This window comes from Perca flavescens, chromosome 21 (assembly GCF_004354835.1).
Source record: "Perca flavescens isolate YP-PL-M2 chromosome 21, PFLA_1.0, whole genome shotgun sequence".
Taxonomy (NCBI): Eukaryota; Metazoa; Chordata; class Actinopteri; order Perciformes; family Percidae; genus Perca; species Perca flavescens.
The window spans coordinates 11,160,623-11,184,219 of NC_041351.1; the positions used below are offsets into that span (position 1 = coordinate 11,160,623).

A 23,597-nucleotide genomic window follows, 5' to 3' on the forward strand; every position below is an offset into this window, starting at 1 on the left:
AGTGTGTGGATTTTATTCATGGTAAGCACTCATCAATCAATCAAGCTTGATTTGTATAGCACCTTTCATACAGTGCACACTTCAAAATGGTTCAAGGGTTACTTTTATGTGGGTTTGTAATTCCCTTATAATTTCATGATAGTGCTTTATTTTATGGTTCCGTAATTTTCTAATCATTTCCAAAAGGTTCCCCCGGAAAGAGAGCTATGTAGTTTGGTATAAATTGTAGAGAAAACAGCTTTCAGTTTGTACACTTTCAATTCCAATTAATGTGGCAATCTAGAAAATCTGTTAAACAGTGCACAATGGTTAACTAATGTATAAAAAAAACAAAGATATCAAATTGAAATGGAAAAAAATATAAAAGTAGAAGCAAATTAAACGTGAATTAAACAACACATATTGAAACATCTACAGATCTGGAGCCAAAAATATAATCTATAAATTCTTTCATAAACACATTTTTCTTTTCTCTCCTACACGTTTTATATTTCTTTTTATATTTCACATCGAAAGGACAAGGAATTGAAGAGAGGCTATACATTGATAAACAAAGTTAAATTTGCAGGAGTGATTTAATAGAATGTTGTATGAATAATATTCAAATTAACTCAGCATTTACATTCACTCCTGCTTGATTGAACTTCCCTGATGGGAAAATAAACATGATTTAATTCCAATAACTTAGTTGTAATCACTGTGGTTAATTTTAAGCATCCTCACATCTGATTCCTGTAGTATAGGGAGATCGTATCTTCGGAGTGTCGAGGTGGAAAGGCTCTAATTATCAGAGCTCTGCTGGGGCTTTTATGGATCACTGGCTTATTCTGACAACACCACCAGCCTACCTTCTCTCTCGCCAACATGCAATTATAGAAAGACCTCAACCTCTTATTTCCTTGGTATTTGAACAGAGAGTCAGCATCTCAGAGCACTGGAGAGTATAGGACATATTGCAAAGCTTTTTGCAGTTCTATACCATAATCAGTGACTTTGAATGTGAAACAGAGGAACTGCTGTTACAAAGGTTTGATTTTAAATTTGCCCACCCCAAACTTTCATCTCCGCATTTCAGTCCTGTATGATCTGACAAACTATAGCAAGCTATGAGACTCAATGAGAAAACTGCTGAATGTTTGTAAAAATGGGTAACACTTTACTTGAAGGTATCTACATAAGCGTAACATGACACATGAACCCTAACCCTAACTCTAACCCTAACCCTAACCATAACTTGTCATGACAAAAACCGAATGACACTTACTAAAAGAAGCGTTATGTCATACAAGTTTATGACTTGTTTATAATATTTATGACACGTTCATGACAGTGTCATGTCACTCTTATGTAGATACCTTCAAGTAAAGTGTAACCTAAAAATGACTGGAATACTGTGGCGAACTAACATTTATTATGCTACATCAACACACACACAACCAGGAGCAGTGGTGGCAACTATTTTTATGGAAAGCAGCTTACGCCTACTCAAAAAGTCACTACATGTTGCTACATGATGTCACATGTTGGCATGCAAACTGTGACATCATTACCATACTATTTACTACTTACTTGAGAGACCTGCTGGTGAGGCAGCATTAATAATAAGAACTTAGTAAGACAAATTGAGATTCAGACTTCTGCCATATGGCAAGCAGACAATCCCTGTGAGTTAAGGTGGGTGTGGATCGTGGTGGGATGGGGGGAGGGGGCGGCTCAGTGTGCAGGGTGTGCAGTGTAGCCGCTGTGGCTTGCAGCTGTCATAATGTAGTTGTGTGGGAAGACACAGGCACCCACTGACTTTGCCAGCAGTTAAAAGGCCAATGCCTCTTCAGAAGTCGGTCCAGCCTTTGAAGTGTTAATAGTGGCGGCCTGGACATCACAGGAGTGAGTTGCCATGCAGCGTTGGTAAACCAGATCTAACCTCTCTCCCCACTGCTGCTCCCGAGCCTCTGAAACAGATTAGACTCTCTGTTGGCTTGATGGACATCAAAGACGGCAACCAGATCAGTAAAGAGAGGGATGGTCGTTAAAAGTTATGTTATTTTTGTAATCACAAAGTTTACACACATAATACTGTGTTAGATTTTGCTCGCTAGTTAGCACTCAACACAAAGTCCAGCCATTTCATGGCAGTCCATGCACTTAACACTATTTCACAAAGTACAACCATTTCATGGCAGTCCATTTAAAGCATAACTCTCGCCAAAATGCAACCTAGGGTCTTTTTGTGAATGTACCCGAGTCAAACTTTCGTTTAAAAGCATATTTAGGGACGGAATCGCCACTTTTAAGATTTACTGTATTTTCGTTTTTCGGTCAAATGGCCTTTTGAATGGGAGTGATAGGGGCACTTTTATGCTATCCTCAAAATAGCTATTTTTAAAACACTAAGAAGGCTCGACACAACATGAAACTGCTCGAAGTATCACCAGGGGCTTTACACCTTAACGAAAGCATTGACAAGCCTCATATGAAGTACGTTCATGCGCATTCGGATATCGACTCGTTTTGAATGCCAAGGTGGTAGCGGCCGGAAACAACAAGAGCTACGGTGAGTTGTTCAAAACCTTTTTTTTAGTGAACTCTGGGTACACAAACAATGTTGTCAATGCTTTTGTGTACATTCACAAAAAGACCCTAGGTTGCATTTTGGCTAGAGTTACGCTTTTAACGCTATTTCACAAAGTACAACCATTTCATGGCAGTCCATGCACAACAAACGTCCACCTCATGGTGGCACTAGAGGCAGAGTCGAGAAGATCATCAAAGTCCTTAGACTTTATCCTCCAGGGACTAAGAATGTCAGTACAAAATTTCATGGCAATCCATCAAATAGTTGTTAAGTTATTTCAGTCTGGATCAAAGGTGGTGGACCATCCGTCCGACAGGCCGACACATCCCCAGGGCCGCACTGCTAGCATGGCTAAAAGGATAAGACCCAGCCTGGAATAAACCAGAATTATCATTTACTATGTGTGAACCAAGTTAAGGAGATGCTCATTTAAAGAGTTAGCAAGACAGTGTTAAATATCATCACATTTCCAAAAAAAAAAGTATTTTAAGACACAATTTCTAAATGTCTCAAGATCAATATTTGCTTGCTCCGTGAATCTGCAAGTGCTTGATGAAACTCTACAACAAATCATAATGACAAAAGCATGATTATTTGCTGTTACCACCTTGCTCAAAAAAACTAAATGGGAGAATGGAATATAATAATAGTTAACCAAACCATAAGGTGTGCAAATGGGGCACAGATCAGCAGTGTGTTCACAAGTATGAGTGAATAAAACTTAGAAAAGAGGTGACTGCAGCATGAGACAGTCCTTTTAAACTGGAGCAGCCCCAGCACAGATGTTACAGGTTTAGGAAAATGAGCAAACCAACTCCACCCACCAGCAGAGTCATCACACACAGCTGCTGCACACAGAAGCTAGTAAAATGTGATAGTGCTGCTACGTGAGAGGTTTTGTAGGTAACATTTAGTTGGCAAAAAGTATGGTAACGGGTATTACTATGACTTATCTTCATAGCATATTCATTAATTACAAGTGCAAATGCTTTGGTGAAACACCATCATATTGTTTAAGATCCCTCACAGCTGATATATGGTGCACGATACTTGACTAAAGTAAATGTAATTGTAAATGGACTGTATTTATATAGCGCTTTTTTAGTCTTAACGACTACGACTTTTTTAAATATTCAAATTATATTTGAATAAGTTCGGAGTCAAAGCCCTAGTGGGGAGTTGACGCAAAAGCATAAAACAGCCTTAAGCCACAGCCTTAAGCCACAGCCTTGCGCGCTCACACAGGTATTTGCTCTCTGCATTGTAGCTGATTAGCCCTCTGCTGAAAACTCAGGTGTTTTGAGTTATCACCTCTAATTAGACTTGTGCTCAGAGAGCAGTTTTGGTATTTTTAAACTCCAATATACCCGTTTTATGGCATGGCTTATCAAAAAACAAACAAAAAAAGCACAGGTATAACTCTTTTCATAAATGATTGTCACATAATAAAGGCCCTGTTCCATTTAGGTGTTCCAGTAAGCTTATCACTGAGCCAGTATGCACAATATCAGGACCTGAAATTGGAACACCTTATGGAAATTAAGCCTTCATTTAGGCTTTTAATTGTGTGTCAAAATGTCTATGAAAAATGGCTGTGTCCAAAATCACTCCCTTTTTAATTTTTAGTGCACAATATTAGCTGTTCACCATTTTATTTGAGTGAATTATTTGGTGTACCAAACAGTACAGTGCCCTCAAAAAGTACTGGGCCCTAATCTGCCCCATAAACTAACCACTTCAACTTCCATCTAATTTCATTATAAAATGTTGTTCGAGCAAAAACCAAAGAAAACCAAACAAATTAACCTTCTTGGTGGAAGTACAGTATGACACATGAGAGCAGCAGCCACACATATTTCATTACTGCACAGTGTGTACACACAGACAAACAGAAAGCATAGCGAGAAACAATGAGCACCACATACCGTTTGTTTTTTGATACAGGAAGCACAGTGATTCGGACACATGTCATTCAGATGTTGAGGCAAAAGCCAAGATGAGGTTTGTTGTTTTTTTTTATAATTTTGGATGAAACAAAGCCTTCATAGTCTTCATTCGAGTCTTTTATATTTATATGAACAAAAAGCCAACAAACACAACATTAAATCTTTGCTATAACTAGTGTTTTCAAACCCTCTATTTTTTTTTAAGTTTTTTTTGTGGTTTTCCAAGTACCTTTTTTAGTAGTTTTTTTTTCACCAATGACTGGATAAATGTGTCATTATACATTCACACATTTAAGAGGAAAATTAATCTTCAGTGTGCCACTTTACTGGAGAGTAGCTTTATACGGATTTCAGACAACAAATGGACTAGAGATTCAGACTTTCAGAGCTTTGAAGTTAACTTCTTTTGATTCCTGGACCCAAGTCAAAGGGTTATGAAGAGAAAAACAACAAACGTTGTTGTGCAAAGCGAGGTGTCCACTTTTCACTTTGAGTTGTGGTTATGTCTCACTCAGGCGCCATGTGTTACGGTCAGTGCCACCTGAAAATAATCACTAGCTCCTGGAGAGTGAATCGGTGTACAGAATTTCAGATGAGGCTAACTCAGCCAGCCGCTGATGTTGTTTCATTACGACCTGCGCTGTGGTGTGAACAGAAAAATGGCTTCCCTCTGGCTCAGACTGATTGCAGGTGGAAACAGTCTGAATTGCTGTGGATAAAGCTGAACGTCATATCACTCTTGTCAAGCCCTCCCATTGTTTCTTTAAGACATGATTACGGCACTGATTTATCACTAGACCATGGTTGCGATGCAGGCAAACAGTTGCCACTCTTCGCCAACTTTGTGCGTGGTTAAGCTATCTTTTTTTCTTGTTTGTTTTTAACCAATGGCAATCTGTCAAAGCATCATGAGTGATGCAGTTGCTGAATACGAACAAAATAATTGTTTTTTAATCTTTATTAAAATGACACGATGTTTTAAGAAAACCAGAGATGCACTCGCTTTTAACTGTCACACATTTCAGCACCCATACACTTTCACTGTTAAATTGAATGCAGTATAGAGGTGGATGAATAATGTCTTTGTCATCATGTATTTTTGTTTTGTTTTGTTTGTGTTTGTTTTGTCAATGTATATGTCACCATTATGTGTGCCTTTTAATTTATAGTGAATGAGTGCTGTATGACTGCTGGCTGTCTCTATGTTAGTCCTATGTCACCTGCCTAGGGACTGCAGATGAAAAGTAGGAATTTTTACTAATTCTAGCATATTTACATGGTGTTTTTATACAACAATGTTTATAAATATGCATGGTCCCTATCAAATAAACCAATCAAATAAAATAAAAAAATAAATCAGCCCTGGCTCCTAAAAATAATATTTCCTCTCAACGGAACTGCATTGTCAATCATGTTTCCAGGTAAAGGCATTTTGTGTGTTTGCCTTTGACGTATAACAAATACGCAAGTCCACCTAGTCACACTCCCTTTGTGTGTTGTAATGTTGCACGTTAGTGCATGTGGCATGAAAAAACGTAGATATTTCACGTATTGGGATAGGGTCTGTGAGAGCCATGTGGAGACAATCCAAACATGCTGTTTTTTTCACTATTTAAAAAAATAATAATAAAAGATGCTGGGGGAACAGAGGTTGGAACAGTGTTTCTGTGGAGTTTCTCTGCCTCCCATTTGGTGAAGAAAAAAAACTTGCACAACAGTACCAGACCACTTTGGTAAAGTTTACAGTTTAATCATTATGGTCAACATCTGAAAAACTCATCCTCCTCATCTTCACAAAAATTACAATAACAATCACCATCAATACGAAATATCCTCAACAGATGCAAACAGCAGTCATCGTCATCATGATCACCTGCCATCACATCAACTGTTTATCATCTTAGCCATCTGTAGCAGCAGCATCGAGCCAGTGGTTTAATAAATTTGAATGTACATTACAAAACACTTCAGGCAGTCAAGTCAGTCACCATAACACAATGAGGTATATTACACTCAAGTCATTGTCACTTCTCAACAACAATTCAAACATAATTTGCATGTGAAGCTGCACATTCTGTAACACTCAAACAAATACAGTGTCGTCATAAATCACATTTACATATATCAAAAAGACACAAAAATACTTTTCACGTTGTCATTTATCTAAATCTGTCAACATATTATGTTCTTTTAGCTTGTTTTTCACCAATAACCATCGTGTATGACAAAAATAACTACTCTACATCAGTGCAAAACATAAATTACCATTGAAAGCAGAATTTAAGGTACAGAAATATAGATTCTAGAAGAGTATGTGTTAATGAACAGAAGTGAATAAGGCAATGATTGACTCTATATTGTTATAAGATATCCATATGCTATTGTGAATGGTATAACTCTAAACCACCATATATTACAGAATTTAAGGCATTGGTTGTCTTGGAGTATCATACAGTGCTTCACTGCATTATATCCAAGACAACCATTTCTCCTCCGTATTATCATAAATCCAAACACAAAATAAAATCATATGTGTATCAATTAGTAATTACATAAAGTTTTTTTTTTATCTATCTTTTCTTATGTTTTCAGAAGAAAATGAACTGCAACTACTAATATTTGGCTCACTGGGCATCATTAATAATTTTGGCACTGTGTGATACATATAGTATCTCACTGTTGGCCCTGTTCATGTACCGTCTAAACACATTGTGCATCCAAATCCATCAAGAACTTAAACTTTTGCAATATTCCGTATTCTCTGTTTTCTGAACTAAGGCATTGAAGCGCCTCTATCTAAAATATGTTGACTCTATAACAAGTGGAGCCCAGTCAAAAGCCCTCTGACACAGAGCTGCCTGTCTTCTGATACAGAACAAAAATGAATATAATAGGTACAACATGTAGTGAGTCAGATAACAATTTGTCAGTCAAGAGGGCTCTTGGGCTTAGGCTTCAAGAAATGCCTGGAAACTACTAAACTGCAGAATATGTATATATTCAAAGTGAGAGTAAAAAGATGATATTGCTATCCTCTATATATCCATCTTATTAAAAAAAACATAAACGTTTCCAAGTATCTTTCTTAAAAACACTGTAAATAAAACCGAAAGCAGAGACTATTTCTTTAGCTTTTCTGTCATGGACATTAAATATCACACAATGTTATTAGTCGCCATATGATCACTCTGCTAATGAAAATAAAGACATAATGTACATTGTCCTTTCCTGTCCATCTTTCCCAAATGTGTGAGAAAGCATGAAGCAGTCTCCACGGGTTACTCCTCTCTGCTAGTACACACCCGGCCAAGTACAGTCAATCACGCTCCACTTGACTAAACAACCTGAGGGGCACATGTCAGTCGTGACAGCAAAGGCAGCCGGTTTAAAGGCCTATTTTTCCTGTTAGAACTCTCCTTGGCCGGGTCCTTCAAAATGGGTGCTGAAAGCACAAATAATGGTAATGTGTTTACGCACATGAAACACAGAAAAATACATAATCTTGCTTTTTTTCCCTTCATTGGCCCTTATAAACTACAAGGCAATGTACTACAAAAATAAAAGTACCTTAAACCCCATCATATCTGAAATAACCTGAGCCGGACTGTGCAGCGGCACTGTCTGCTGTATGTTTTCATCTGTGATACAATTTGGGGACTGTCAAGTTTTGGTTAGGCTAGTTTTCAGTGCTACATACAGTGTGAACCTATCAACTTGTCACATGCAAACACTTGGCACAGACTAAAACAGACATACAGTACAGTCATTCCCTATCCTTTTTTTCTTTAAGATAATGACCATTTACTACAGTTATGTAAAACAAACTCAATATACTGCATCTTACATCAGACTGAAAGCTATGCTAGTTGGAATAATGAGGCTATGAACTGGCCGTTCTTCTTGGCTGAGCACATATGTCTCTCCAGGTGGATGTGAAATCTGCCGAATTGCCAAAAGTCCTCACAAGTTCACTGCACTGATCTGCTGCTCTGGGGACTCAGTATGAAAGCACAGTGGTATTCCTGTGCAGGGATTTGACCTTGTTTTTTTTTGGCATGTCAGACCAAATTCAAGCAGACGTGGACGGAAACATCCAATATTTGTTCTCTTCTTCATCGACGATAAATCAGTCTGATATTTCCCTAACAGTTGCTGGGTCAACCCTCAGACTGTATCAATCCACTATCTGTCACTCTGCAGGCGCTATGCTGTTGACTTGGTTCTCGTGCATGCGCCCGGATGTATTCAAGGAGCTACGCTTCAGCAGCCTGTTGATGATGTCAGTGCAAGTCTTCTTGTACTGGTGTCGGAGCAGGGAGTACACAAAAGGGTCGCAGGCTGCCTTGCTGTAAGCTAAGCACTTGGAGACAATTCCCCAGTGGGGGTTGATAAGCACTGCTGGAAATAACTCCACAATCCTGCAGGCAAGCATAAAGAGAGGGTTGTGAGAGGGTGAGGCAAGTCAACATGCTGGAAAAGGCTTGCATGCCTTAAGCTTATTATTCAGAAATAGAAATATATTTGTAAATATAAGACATTTTTTTAATCATTGGGAGAAGAGTGCTTCTTTACTAGTTATGAAAAGAACTACGGTTTATTTTTTAGAGTCATCTAAGTAAGTACTTATTAAGTTAAAGTTAAAGTGTAGGCAGCTGTCAAGTAAAACTAAATGTAAAATGTCCCCCTCTTTCTCTCACGCATGTACATTGTGTGTGAGGCAACTTTTTTTTAATCTTATTTCTCATTTGCAACCAGCAGCATAAATGTCAGAAAAAGGAAAGGCAGAGCTGCCAGAAGAATAAAACAGACCTGTCTAAGCAGTATTGAGTGTCTGGAAACAAGCCAATTAACTCTGATTGTTACTGAGTACAGTATTAGACAGAAGGCTAACCATAAAGGGCACATGACAGTGAGTTCTTTCAGCAGTGTGGGGAAAAAAATACTCTTCTGTACTTGAAAAAAATGCACATTTGATTTAAAGGGGCACATAATGAGCTTTGCTTGTTATTTGCATCTCAAAGTGATCTCAGCCATGCTCATTAAGACATAAAATGGGTGCTTTCATGCAGATTTTTTCTCAAGTATAAAAACATTTTACCATATGTGGTATCATAAATGGTATTAAAAAAATGCTGATCCTCGTGCTTGCACTCTGTATGATTACTCTGTCCACACTCAAGCTCTGTCAGCACATTAACACTGGTCTTACAGGGGCCGGCAGCCATCACTGGCATTTGCCCACAAACTCCACACCACCAGAGCGAACAGAAGGTTAAGTCAGCTGCCACAGCACACAGCGGGGCTTTTACTATACACCTGATGACCCTGACAACAAATGAGCATCAGAGAGGCAGTGGTGGAGCTTTTGGAGTAATATATTCAGATTGTAATTAGTAAACTGCCATTTGCGGAATGAGGGCATGTACAGTGCTGCTATGGTCATTCATTACCGACCGTTAACTGATAACACAACTCAAGACTTAACTTTATTTATGACAACCTGGTTTCATTTCAAAAAACATCTTACTTCTTCCAAATGCTGAGAGATTTTAATTAAAGATGTTAATGGGCAACGTTTACAAGATAAATCTTTCTGGATCATTTCATATCCTACCAGACACCATCTAATCTCCATCTACATCACACCAACATCTTCTGAGCAGGGGTACATTTTAAATAAGATAGGGGGTAGTAATTTATGGAACCCTTTTCTTATTAAAATAACAGTAGTAGCATGGGTTTGGGGCACGGATATGTTTGACTTACTGACTTATTGGTACCCATGGGTAGATGATGTCTGCCTCAAACCAAATACAATGAAGGTGAATAGAATTCCTTTTGAGGTTCTGACATCATTGAAAATGAAATTTTCAACAGCATAATTTTCCAAAAAGCGTGTCCCTGTTACTTTGGATAATCCCTAGAACAATCAGGGACTATTTCTTCAGTGGAAAAAAATAAATTAAAAAAATTAAAAACAAATTGTAATTTGAGAGAACCAACCCTTACCAACCTCTTACAGAACATGTTCAGCGTCTGTATTTGTTGATAGAGGTAACAAATTAGCCTTTCTTAGGTGTCTTTTCTCTCCCTGCACACTATATTTTTTGATATTCTAATGTCTCAAGTACAAACAGTTTTATTTGTATTTTTTCTCACATGTCCACTCGTACATCACTTTTGTGTCTCACACCCTAAAGCCTCATGTCACATCCTCTCTTTGTTCAGTGATGGATGCAAGTGTTTTCCTAACTAACTGATGCACCCGACGAACTTGAGGAGAAAAGTGCTAATGCAGCAGCAACAGCAGAGCAGAGGCATATTACTTATCACAAGATCAGCCAATCTCATCTTCCAACTGTGGCCGGTGTGGAGAGTGAGCAGAGAGGAGGCAGACAGAGGAGGGGGGTGGGTGGGGGGTTTGACAGCAGAGGAGGGAGGTTTGGGGTATACCAGCAGAACAAAAGGGCTGCATACGCCGCAGTGTGCCAGTGTGGTTTCCCTCTCCGGTCTGCACGGGACTCTCACCTTGTAATCACATATGGAGCGAAGCAGACCATGAAGGTGCCGATGAAGGTGCTGATCTTTCTTGTCGCTCTTTGTCGTCTCCTCTTCTGCTCTTCCAAGCAACGCTGGCGAACACTGGAAACACAGGGAGTTAAGTGGGTTTATGTCAGTGAGACAAAGTGAGGGAAGACCACAAAGTGTCTCTAGAAATATCATAAAAGACAGCTAGTGGGTGCACTTCTGCTTTATTTCTGTTGGGCAGGGGTTAAATATGTATGAAGCTAAACTGAGGTAAAATAATTGATCTATCCCAAAGACACTGCTGTAACGCCAAAGTAAGGATCCCCACTTTAGGAATTACATAACATTTTGCGTGTGAACCTGAGTGCACTAAGGCTGTGATGTAATGATAATACACTACTTCATCTAATATTTAATCACATGGTCAGTAAAGACAGGCCGGAGTTGGAACACCAGCATGCACCTCAAAGACAGTATGTAGCCAAACTTACATGGATAGATCTCATTCTCTTTTCTCTCTCTCTCTCTCTCTCTCTCTCTCTCTCTCTCTCTCTCTCCCTCTCTCTCTCTCACACACACACACACACACACACACACACACACACAAACACAAACACAAACACACACTCACACACACACTAAGGTATAGAATATAAGGTATAGAATAGAATCAGATGGTGCACCCCCTCTGAATACTGAAGACACAAGATGGCAAAGCCTCATTTACTGCTCATATCAGGCTTTAAAATCAATATTAAAAGAAATGATGGCTCCAACTACACTAAGTGCTCCCAATGAAAATATATTTTTTTCCCTTTTTGATCAGTTGGTTGATTTGTACAGTTTGTTCTTATTTTCTAAATCCTGAACAATCTTGAAATGTCCTTATTTGCTTTCCAAATGTGAGTCAACAGTGCAGATTGGTATAAGGGTAATAAGAGGTGCCTAATGCGGGAGCAATACAACAGGAAAAATAAGTCCAAGGAGCTCACCTGGGGTGTATATCCACCAGCAGCACCAAAGTTTGCATTGTAATAACGTCGATCCTCTTACAGTGAAACCTTGCCACTTTAAGCACTTTGAGGTAAGTGACACACAGCACTATTAAAGACAGGAGAAAGGTGAAGGAGTGGAAAAAGACGGTGAAGATAACAAACTGGGTCCGACTGCTCGCCCTCGGGTTGAACAGGGTGCAGGACGCGTAAAACCGGTGGTATCCCACCCAGGAGAGGCAGGTGGCCACCGTGGAGAAGGACATGGAGTGTGCCCACGTGTACCCAAGCACAAAAGCCGCGTCTTTATGGCGCATTTTGGAGTGGTACCTCAGGGGGAACACCACCGCGATCCACCTGTCGATGCTCAGAGCTGCCATGCTCAGCATCGAGTTGGTGGATAGGAAGGTCTCCAAGAAGCCCACGATCTGGCAGAAGCCGTCTCCTCCCGGTTGAGCCTTACTGACAAGTCCCACCAAAGTGAGCGGCATGTTGGACACAGTCAGCAACAAGTTGCAAAAGGTGAGGTTGAGGTTGAACAGACCGGGGACCTGCTTGCGGATCTCCGGGTTGTACAGAAAGCAGATCAGCACCAGGACGTTGGACAGCAACGACACTAAGATAATCACAACCACCAGCACAGAGAGAATCACTTCCGCAGTGTCCATCATGTGGGCCCCGAAACTCACTTATCCCCACTTTTTGTGCGCATATCCAGTCTTGTTGTGCAGCTACAACATGGCATTAATCACCCATAGCCGCGTCCATGCATCCCCAGATCTCTCCACCGGTGGAGTTCCCCTTTTTCTCTCCACTACATTGCCTCTGTACGCGAGCCAGCAAATATGCGGATTCCAGCATGATAAGAAGTATGTTTGGGGATTCTTAGAAACGATCTCCCCTCTCCTCCTATCAACTACAGGAAACCAGCTCTCGTGCCAAAGCTGCTCTATTCTGGCACTGCGTCTTGCAGTGGGGTTTTGTCGTGCTGTGATGCGCTCTCGAGGCATCACCCTTCCGCACACACTGCACAGTGTGTGGGCTACTTGGTCTCTCCCCTGTCTTCTTTCTTAAACAAATAACATTAAGTTGGGATTCCTACTAGAAAGAGTTTCATCCTTTCACATAATCCAAATTTATGCTTGAATAAAAAAATGTTTTAACAGTAAATGACACACTTGATGTGCTTAAAAGTATGATTATTTTAGTTTTTTTTAGTTTTTTACTTGGAACACTGTTTTTATATTATCAATTAGATGAATGTCATACACATTAAATTATACCATGATTGTCTGATGTATTCAAGGTGTATTTCCTTTTCTTTTCGTCTTTATAGTGACAATAGATACAATACAAACAACACATGTATGTGAAGAAAACTGCCACACAATGTCTGAAAGCAATTGTCAAGTGATAATTTTTTTCCCCACTCTGGCTCATTTAATCAAAACTTATTTTGGAATCAAACTGATTGAGGAAAGACAAATCAATTCATGTTTTAGTGGTTTCGGTTGATTTGATCAACCATTGCATTCCTGCAGCATCTCTTCACCTCATGCTTTACTCAAAAATCTTTACTAATTAAGTCTGCTTCATCAGATTAATAGGCAGCAACATCTTCCGTTCTTCTGGAAGCCGGATGACGCCCCCACACTGTGCTGCCCCTCTGGACTTGAGTGTTGAGAATCGTTCCTCTGAAGCGTGGTACTCATCAGAGTGTGCTGTGGCACGTGAGCCACTGAAGGCTCTGGAGCAGGCTGAGGTGGGGGTGGTGGTTGCAATAAGGGGAAGGGGGGTGTCAGAGTGAGAGTGTGTGGGTGGAAAGAGTTATTGTTACTGCAACACACAATGTGCATGACATTGTATTTCACTGGGGAGATGTGATTCTACTTTATGCAGGGCACCATGTTCTCTTCATTCTCTCCTGGGTGGCAAAGGGTGAACAGGAACAGGAGAGAAAAAAAGGAAGATTTTCATTTAAAAGGAGGCTCGTTAAAATGTCATTCTGTAATGGTGTATGTGGCTGTGGAGTATGGGCTGATGTTTGCTTCTGATGCAAAGAGAAGGAGGCTGCAGGGGAAGGACAGACAACCCTGCCAGCTCCTGGGTGTTATTAAGCTGAAATGCAGCTCCATCTTGGCCCAGAGTAGGGCTTTGGCTATAATGGATGCATTTCCATCATTATACTTGCACATGTGATGGGGGCAATCTTTGAGCACTGTCATGCAACTGCTTGTGCAGCTCTCTCCTGTCAGTTCAGAGGCCTTATCAGCACAGAACCACAAGTTGACCTCAGGTGCAAAAGCAGCTTTTCGTAAGGATCACTTTAATTATTCTTTTCATAATTAAATGCCAGCTCCAGAGACAATAATGTCTGTGAAAAAAAAGCCATTCTAAAAATATAGCTTTGAGGTGTGCTATGGATGGGGCTTTATTGTGCATGGGTGAGAGGATTGTACTTGTGATGGATTTTGTTGTTCTAGCTGGCAAATTTTCTTTTATAAAAGTTGAGTTTTTTGCTAAAGATGGATCAATCGGAAAACAAAGCCACACAAACTTCCCCATTAGGCACCATGCCACATTAGACAGATGTGCATAGAAATAGCTTTTGATAAATATGGATGATGTTTTTGAAATATATACAAAATGTCCTCTTTCATTCCACCTGAAAGAGGCTTTAATTGAGGAAAGCATTATGTCTAAGCAGAACCATGTAAATGAGGCCTGATTGGAGGCTTTGATGCCTCCTGGCCTCAGGTAATACAGCGCAGCAGCTTCTTTGTCCGATGTTGGTCGAGTGCATTTCACAAATAAATCAGAGACACAACGAACAAACAAAATATTAAAGAAACCTGCCTATTCTTTAGGAAGTAAATGTTAATGAAGTCAATCCAGGTAAAAGCCATTATCCCTTACTAATTTCATCATGCATTACCAAATATTAATGAGTTTTTGCATACTGTGCGTGGAAGTGTAGCAGCAGGTTTCAGTTTGTTTATTTACAAGCAATATTGCTGACTTTAGGGCTGAAACTAACAACTTTTTTATTATCTGTCTATTTTTAAATTGTATTAATCAAGTAGTCTCGCTTTGCCAGACCATTCACACGCTGCAGAGCTGAGGAGGGTCCGGCTAGTCCACACAGCAGTACAGAATGGGAGAAAAACATGCTCTGGTTTAATGGCATTTCTTTAAACCAATCACAATCGTCATGGGCGGCGCTAAACTCTGCACGGAGCCCTGCAAAACAGTCATGCGAGAGAAAACTCAGATTGGAGAGATAGTCTAGCTAGCTGTCTCAATTTACCCTGCAGAGATCTCAGTCAACCATAGTCATCATAAATCTTCCGGAGTTTAAAATTCCAACACAAAGAAAGAGGAAGGAAATGGACATCAGCGAAAATACGTGCATCTGGCGGAATTTTCTGCGGCACCGGAGCAATCCCAGAAGTGGAATGTCAAGGCTATAGACTATTAATAAGTAACTATTAAGTCTACAAAATGTCTAAAGATGGTGAAAAATTACCCCATAATCTAACAAGATGGCTTGGAATTGTTGGTCTAAGGATATTCCATTTAAAAACATAAAAACAGAATAAATTCCTCACATTTAAGAAGCTGGAACCAGTGATTTTCTTTTATGCATTTTTGCTTAGTAAAGGACGAGTTCCAAAATTATTGACTAATCGACTAGCGCTAGTTTTACGAGTTTGGTCAATGATCGCTCGCTATATTGTAATCCAAGTGAAGGACTCTTACCATTGTCTTTATTGATTGCCATCTTAACTGTGTGAACATGTAGGTGAAACATAAAAACTGATTTTTGTATGTGTGTTTACCGTGTTTGAGACAAGTCAAGACATCAAGTCTGCAGATCTGCCCTTTGAAGATAATACCTCTTGTCAGAATATTCAACAAGTGCAGGACTTGACTGTGAGAGATGTTAGGTTGAGAGAAAGCCTGCAGCACTCCTCCTTTTTGCCACGACAGTGTGGATTTGAGTTCGCTGCCAGTTCCAATTCCACACATGACTTCCGTCGGATTGACAGGCTAGCGTAAAGTTTTAACCTAGATGTATGCTTTAGCTTTTTTCCCAACTCACCTTTTGAATATAGACTTGTCACTTATAATTTGAACATATCTCAACTACTGATGTGGGATTTCTATGTTGAGTTGAGAGGAAATTAAAAAATAAAAAGATTGGGGGAATTTTTTAAAACTCAGACTTGAGACTACGTTATGTAACTCAGAAGAATGCGTACATACTTTAAGAGCTGACTGGTAGCACAGTGTTCTTATGGCTTATAAAGGTCTCATAGGTGAAGACAGGAGGGAAACGCACTTAGAGAAACAGTGAAATGCCAAACTGGGAAGGTACTGACACAGTTCTGAAATTCCAGCCTCCTGTCATCCCTGGCTCAGTCATCATGAGGGCAAAACAGCTTGCAAGTTCGTTTAAAGAAACACATATAGTGCCAAAGAAGTTGTCCAAAGCTGTTGGATCACTCAAACATTTTGTGAAGCTGGTTCTAAGCTACCACAAGCAGCCGGCAAATTTAGAAAAAGTACAAAAGTACCAATAATTTTTAACAACCATGAATGGACCAGGACTGTTGATGCTTAGGTACATTTTGCTGCTAATACTTCCATACTTCTCTGCTTATTGATTGTAATAATATAACAACGTAACACCCTGAGTGCTATAAATGATTGTTAGAAAAGCCTCCATCATAAGAGGCTGTTGTCCATGCCCTCCATCTGAATGCCTGGCTGGGCAGTGCACCACCAAAACCCCCCTTAACAATCTGAGGCCCCTCTGTCATTTCACATTAGCACTGGTGATGTCGAGGAAACCCAGCACCGAGCCCTGAGTTCGCCATCAGCAATTTATAATCCGAACACTGTTAATACAGGCACCGGGCTATAGAGTACAAGATTATTTTCATTATGGATCCGGGAGGGTTTTGGCAGTGTGACACCATGATCACGGCTGCAAATAGGCAACTTTCCACCAAAAAAAAAAAAATGGTGTGATTGTTTGACATTAGGTGCTGACAAATTGCTTTTAGACTCTTTGTTAACATTTGGACCATAAAACATGGAGCTGCAATTATTATCTGTAGCTGGACAGTGTTCTGCTAATATTTGCTGTTCAGCTTCTGAAGGATGGAGTCAGATTTATAGTATAATTATGTAAAACAGTTGAACCCTACAAGAAATAGCAGTATTTTTGGCCACAAGAAAAAGGTCCACTGAGTTTGATGTCAGAGGGATTTTCTACACATTACAATTTAAAGGACATATTTTCACCCTTGGAGGTATCAATCCAGGTCATAAAACAGCTCAAATACGAGGCTCTCTGTCTTTCATCTGTTTATTTTACAGATGATTTCACAGTGTCATTATCAGCTGTTCTTTGACAGCCGTGCTACATCAAACAGCTGAAAGCAAACACAATCTGCAATGTATTGATCTTCTTATTAGCAATTCTGCAGCAAAGTACCAAGTGTCAAACTTGCTGTGAAGCTGCAGAGTGTTTGGATTCAATAACGTCCAGATAAACATAAAGCGGGAAATGATATTGTGCCAAGGCACGAGCTTTCATATCGAAATGCACAAACTATACTTTTTCAAATGCAGTTGACTCGATTAGATTTCTCCTCCACGCTGGAGTGAGAATTAAAATCTTTCTTCCTGACACCAGTTAAATCCTGTTTTCTAATAGACCTGTTGTGTCTACTGTCTGAGATCGAGTGATTAATGCAAGTCAGCAAAACCCAAAGCTCATGAAAGAGAGAAGTATACAGCCTGTTACCAATGAAAGTCTTTGACATTTGACCTTTATTTGATCCTAATAAAAAATGAAGCCACATGAGAGACTATCCATCATTTTATGACAATTGTTTATGCACTTTGTGTCCAATATGAAGAGAATTGTCAAAATATAAACCAGCAAACGTATTTGATAGTTAGAATTCCTCCTTAAAGACTTACTTATTTTTGTAATCTAGGAAATATAATCAGTATTTTTCAATATTAACTGTTTAACCCCCTAAAGCCAGAAACCAATGATCTATAACTGGAAGCTACAGCTATTGTTCCCCTGGGTAGAGCACCTCAGTGAGAGGAAACAGGCAGCATACCAGTCATTAAGTACTAAATAAATTATTAAACAATTATTTAAACAGGGAACCACAATAATAACGCTTTTCTCTATACTTTTCTTTTTTCTTTTTAAGAATGCAAATAAGTGTATTTCATGTAAATATTAAACTAAAAAGTGCATCATCATTCTCTATAGGAACAGTTTTGTGTTAAAGGAAAGAACAGTGTACTGGCACACTTTGGTGCACTCAAGAAAAATGTGATTCTTTTGGGGATGCATACGTTTGTGCATCACTGCAAACACTAGACAGATTTTCTGAATGCATTGTGGGTATGCCTGGAAATATACAGTAGTGGGAGTCAACAAAATCACAGCACAGTATGTCACTGAGAGGCTAAATCAATGTGTGTGAGTGTGAGAATAGGAAGTGTGAGTATAGGAATAAAAGCCATGTGTACTTACTGAAGGAGCCAAAGGCACCTTTCTTGTCTTTCTGAGATAAGAAATGTGTATGATTCTTGCTCCTGGGAATTTCTTTCTGGATGCTTCGCCTATAGTACCTACGTGTAAATGTAGCCCATGTGGACGTCTTCGGTTGGACAAGAGCTGTTGCCATCCATCCTTGATAATCATGTGAGCTCAACAACCTGCTGTGTGTCTGTGTTTTATACCAATCCTGCCTTCTTATCCCCTGCTTTTGTGTTGAAAAGTCAATTTTCTCATTCACTGATCTAATTCACGACAAGGATTAATTTGCTACCCTAATTCGATTTCACAGTCATTTAATAAATCCCAGAAAAAAATTCATCAGTGTTCCATTTACCTTTGAGAGGAACCTTAATTAGAAACACTAATGCGTAATTATTCTTTTATTTCCGGCTTATCATGGCCAGCATGGATAGAATGCAACAAGGGGATAACAGCCGTTTTTGGCTTCAGAGAATTAATTTCATATCAACATGATTGCATGATTGTGAGAGTGTAATTTGTTTTTTCCCTGTTTGCATGGAGCCGCTCTATCTAGTTTGCAGGAGACTGCAATTAACCTCTGGTGTCCCCTCTCCAGCAGGATGTAACCATTAAGGTAACTGTTTGTTTTAGTGATACGTATGAGGCTCTGAAGATGGAAACTTGATCAGATCCTTTAAAGTTTATCTCTAGAAATGTGATGGAGCCTGTTTTTAATACACAAACATATTTGTTTATGTTTTAGAATGTTTTTATTGAGCCAAAGATTATTAATTATAATATATATATATATATTATAAAAGTAAGATTACAATCATGAATCTGTATGTAGAATATTTGGTACAGAAATACAGAAATAAAACAAACACACACACACACACACACACACACACACACACACACACACACACACACACACACACACACACACACACACAGTGAGAGCTTCATTTCCCCATACCCATCCCATTCCTTAACCTACTACTCTCACTCATCTAACTCGCTAAAGAGATATTCTACAACTTTCACTGTGACAGGTATGACACAAAGGGCTGCCAAGTTTTACTGTATTGTGCTAGTTTGTCCTTCATTACATATCTTATCCTTTCCAGATGTAATGTACTAGTCAGGTCCTGGAGCACCATCTTGGTTGTAAGAATCATTGACCCTTTCCATGACATCAAAAGTTGTTTTTTTTGCTGTGATGAGACAACAAGAAAGGAATTGTTGCTTGGTGAGTTTTCTTATGTAATGTTTCAGACATTCCAAGGACAACCAGTACAGGCTCTGGTTCTAATGAGTGTTGATAACTTCTGAGAGAGTTTAAAAGATATGAGTCCAGAAAGGTGTCATTTTGGGACATGATACAAAAAGATGAAAGAGGGTTACTTCTGAGGCCTGACATTTATCATCCATGGGCGATGTGTTTAGATAAATGCTGTGTTACTGTAACATACTTCTTTATGAGTCATTTTATATTTAGAGTTTTACAGCTTAGCCACCACTGTTGTCCAGATTGAAAAGCAAAAGCAGTGACTCTCTTGTTTGTTCAGGTGGCTGGTCTATAAAAGAGATAATCTTGGATGTTCATTGTTATGATGACACAAGCTCAGCAACTAAATGATGCACTCCTGCCATCTAGTGAAAAACTGCAGCATTATAATCAGACTAAAAGCCTCTGTTGAACTGTTATTGCATGAATGAGCAATGAACTACGACTGCAGCAAAATTAAACCGTTGCTTCCTCCTTGTGGCAAAGCAAGGTCAGTACTGTTTCTATCTGCGTTGTCATTTTCCTGCTATTTATAGTCCACGTCTTGTTGAGTGGCATTTATGAATTGCATGTCCTGCTTATCATGGTGTATATAGGAATTATTCGACAACCTTTGAATGTAGACAAGAGGTGACCTACACATTGTTTTTCCAGCCAAGACGCTGTTTGACAAGCTGAAAGAATAACATAATTCCAAAATACAAAACAAGGTGCTGTATCAGTTTCTGTCCAAATATTTGCACTTGCACAAAGAAACGGGATCCTTTATTAAAAATAAAAGTGCTGCTATTTCTGAAAAGTGATATAAACGAGATCAATATTCCCGATTGTATCCCAATTTATGGCAAGTAAAGGTGAGCCCACTGTGAGAACCTTTTTAAATGTCACAGCACAGGTCAGAGTAAAGGGCCCAGGACAAAACTCCATTTAATCTTTGCAGTGTTTTGGGAGCTGCTGTCCTGCTTCTGCAGCTGTAATGAAGCCACTTCACTCCTTGTTGAGATTACTGGCAGACACATATGGGGGCCATTAATGTTGAAAAGCCAGTGCCCCACCTCTTCCCCAGTGCTACCCCGGGAGCCACAAGCTCCATAATGGCTCCCACTCTCTGAATTAATGGCGCTCACCGGCCATATAAAAAAACAAAGTGATTTTAATTATAGGTCTTGGTGATACCAGAGAGGAAAACTGAAAGGGGGCAGCAGGGAAACCTTTTGTGCCTCCAGAGGCAGTGCAGGCGAGCTAATTTAAGCTTTCATTGGTTCCCACTCTTGAGAATAAGGGTGTTACCAAGGGTGAATAAAATTGGGAAATAGTAAATGCAGTTGATGTGTGTAAATTTCAGTTGTCCCTCTAATGTCTTCTTTACCAAAGATAAGATACTGAAAAAACTGAAACTTTAAAACATAAACTCCAAATGAAACCTGTAATTTCTATAAAAAAAAATGTTTTCATCTCTTGATGGCATGAACATGGATGTACCACTGAAGAAAATCCAGACTCTTCAGTATTTGGTTCTGCTGCACATCAAGCATTATTTTTACTTTATTTTTTTAAACATCCCACTGCCTTGCAACCATTTGTCAGACTATACTGACAGAGGACTGCTGCTGCAGGCCCAACGCCAGGCTCAGGAAGTCTGTCTGCCAGTCCTGTAACAGTATCCAAGCGGAGATGATCTGGCAGAGTCAGCACCTACAGTAAATGTCCATATTCCACTGTCAGCAGCCAGCAGAGGATTCCTTAAACTTCCAAGCAGTGGCCAACATATTCCAGCATACCAATAAACAGACCATCATTCATTGCAAATATAACGTTTTTAATAGGTTTAATAGTTTATTAACTGATTGGTTACTGGTTTTGTGCTGACATAACCTAACAAGAAGAAAGCTACCTTACATATCATATTTGTTTGTCCAGATTCAAAGTGATGAATTGGTGTTTGTCTTTCTTTGGGTTATTTGATGATGAGACAAACCAGCTTGTAATACTCATTTGTGCGTTGGAATATATCCACATCGACAAACATTGTGCACCCTTATACAGGATTTGTGGGGATTCTTCTTCAGCAGAAACCATCAACAATAGTTTGACATTAAAGCAGATGTATTAAAGGTACACATACTGCAGAGAGCAGGGGAGACAGACAGCCCATTGAACATCCCATTCACCTGAAACCCAAGAAGCACCTCTTAAAGAGAGTCACTTGCAATCAGAAAGCCTCCATTTAATTACAACACACAGGAAATTACCGAGTGAATGGGTCAGGCGCTGATAAGAGGCTGAGCCCCGGGGATGACAGCTCCTGAAACCCGAGGAGACTCAATCTCAAAGCAGACTTATCACAAAGGCCAAGTCTAGAAGCCTGACAATCTGATTGTACTGTCATCCAAATTCATAATTAATATATTTATCAAATTAATCGCTGAAAAGAGCCCTGGCCTCCTAAACAGTAGGCAGGTTCATTTACCACTGGCTCGGCTTACACCTAATAACAGTGTTGTCAGGGAAATAGGCCCAGAGTGGCTCAATGCCCCAGACGTCATGACAGACAAATTGCTCATCTGTGTAGAGATGATATGGGGAATTTAGAGAGTGAAAGAAAGAAAAAAATGTCATTGTTTAGTGACAACCACAATTGCACCCTTGTTTCAGATTGTGAGTACCAAGTTGGAAGAACATGAAAGGGGCATTTTCTGTTTGGGGAGAGCTGAAAGTACCTGTTGTTATACCTCTGGTTTTACAAATCACTCATCAAAGGGCCAACAAAGCTTAAAGTGTGTTTCCTAAATTCACAAAAGTTTTGACTTGGCCTTACTGTAACTTTTATATTACTTATGAATTATTTTTCACAAAGGCAGCTTTTTATTGCCTTCATGTTTTTGTAAGGAATACAAATAAGATCTGTCCGTATCTGTATATAAAAAAGCCAAAATAATCTCACTTCCTGTATTGTTATTAATGTTGTTGTTGTTGAGAACAGACAGGCCTTTAATAGAGTAGGCCTAGACCTTTTCACTCTCAAAGACATTGTGTCATCCCTTGTTGTGTAGGAGCTAATTACAAATTGGACACATATGGATCAATTTAGCACGCTAATGAGAATCTTGAAAAGCTGCTGGGTGAGAGTGAAGAGGCCCCTTTTGTCTCCTGGATTCCCATCTGGGCCCCTAAAAAGCATGAAATGGACCATAATGAGTGGTCATCATCAGCCCATGTCATCCCAGGTCATCAGTAACTGATTGTGGAGTTGTAATTACTTGGTATATGTCTGTATTACCCATACATCTGAAAAAGACATGCAAATGCAATTCAGGGTCCCACAGAATTTCTCTTTAACAGTATTATTCACTATTATTTCTGTTGCTTTATTACACTTGGTTCAAGCACTGTGCATTATATTATGATGATGACAAACGTTTCAAGCTTTGTAAGATCTTGTTTTTAAATGCCTTTTATTGTCTTGTTTAATGGCAGCCTGCAGATGGCAATACAAGGCTTCTTCATTATTTATAGAATAGTTTTTTTTTATTAAATTGAATTAACAAAATAGTAATTGTTATAAAGCATTCGCATAACTGTGGAAATTTAAATTAAAAAATATGTACATATTTGTTTGACATTTACAGTTGTTCTTTTAAAAAAAACACAATACCTGAATAAAGTAGTAATGCTTGTTTTCAGGCCTTCATTGAGAGGTCAGTATACAGGG

The 23,597-nt window shown here is 39.3% G+C and overlaps 1 protein-coding gene across 1 annotated transcript; it reads right to left on the reverse strand.

Moving 5' to 3' along the window:
* Positions 1-6,357: 6,357 nt before the first annotated feature.
* LOC114548371 (G-protein coupled receptor 26) lies at positions 6,358-13,036 on the reverse strand. Its single transcript, XM_028568279.1, has 3 exons — positions 12,039-13,036; positions 11,047-11,160; positions 6,358-8,936 (listed from the first exon to the last, which is right to left on the reverse strand). Exons 1-3 carry the CDS (start codon positions 12,707-12,709, stop codon positions 8,708-8,710), a joined length of 1,014 nt encoding a protein of 337 aa, XP_028424080.1. The 5' UTR covers positions 12,710-13,036; the 3' UTR covers positions 6,358-8,707.
* Positions 13,037-23,597: the final 10,561 nt, after the last annotated feature.

Coding starts and splice junctions, on each gene's coding strand:
- LOC114548371 (XM_028568279.1), bottom strand. CDS start 12,709: ATGATGGACACTGCGGAAGTGATTCTCTCTGTGCTGGTGGTTGTGATT. Junction 11,161..12,038: donor CTGGTGGATATACACCCCAG/GTGAGCTCCTTG, acceptor CTGTGTTTCCAG/TGTTCGCCAGCGTTGCTTGG. Junction 8,937..11,046: donor GCTCCATATGTGATTACAAG/GTGAGAGTCCCG, acceptor GCTTGCCTGCAG/GATTGTGGAGTTATTTCCAG.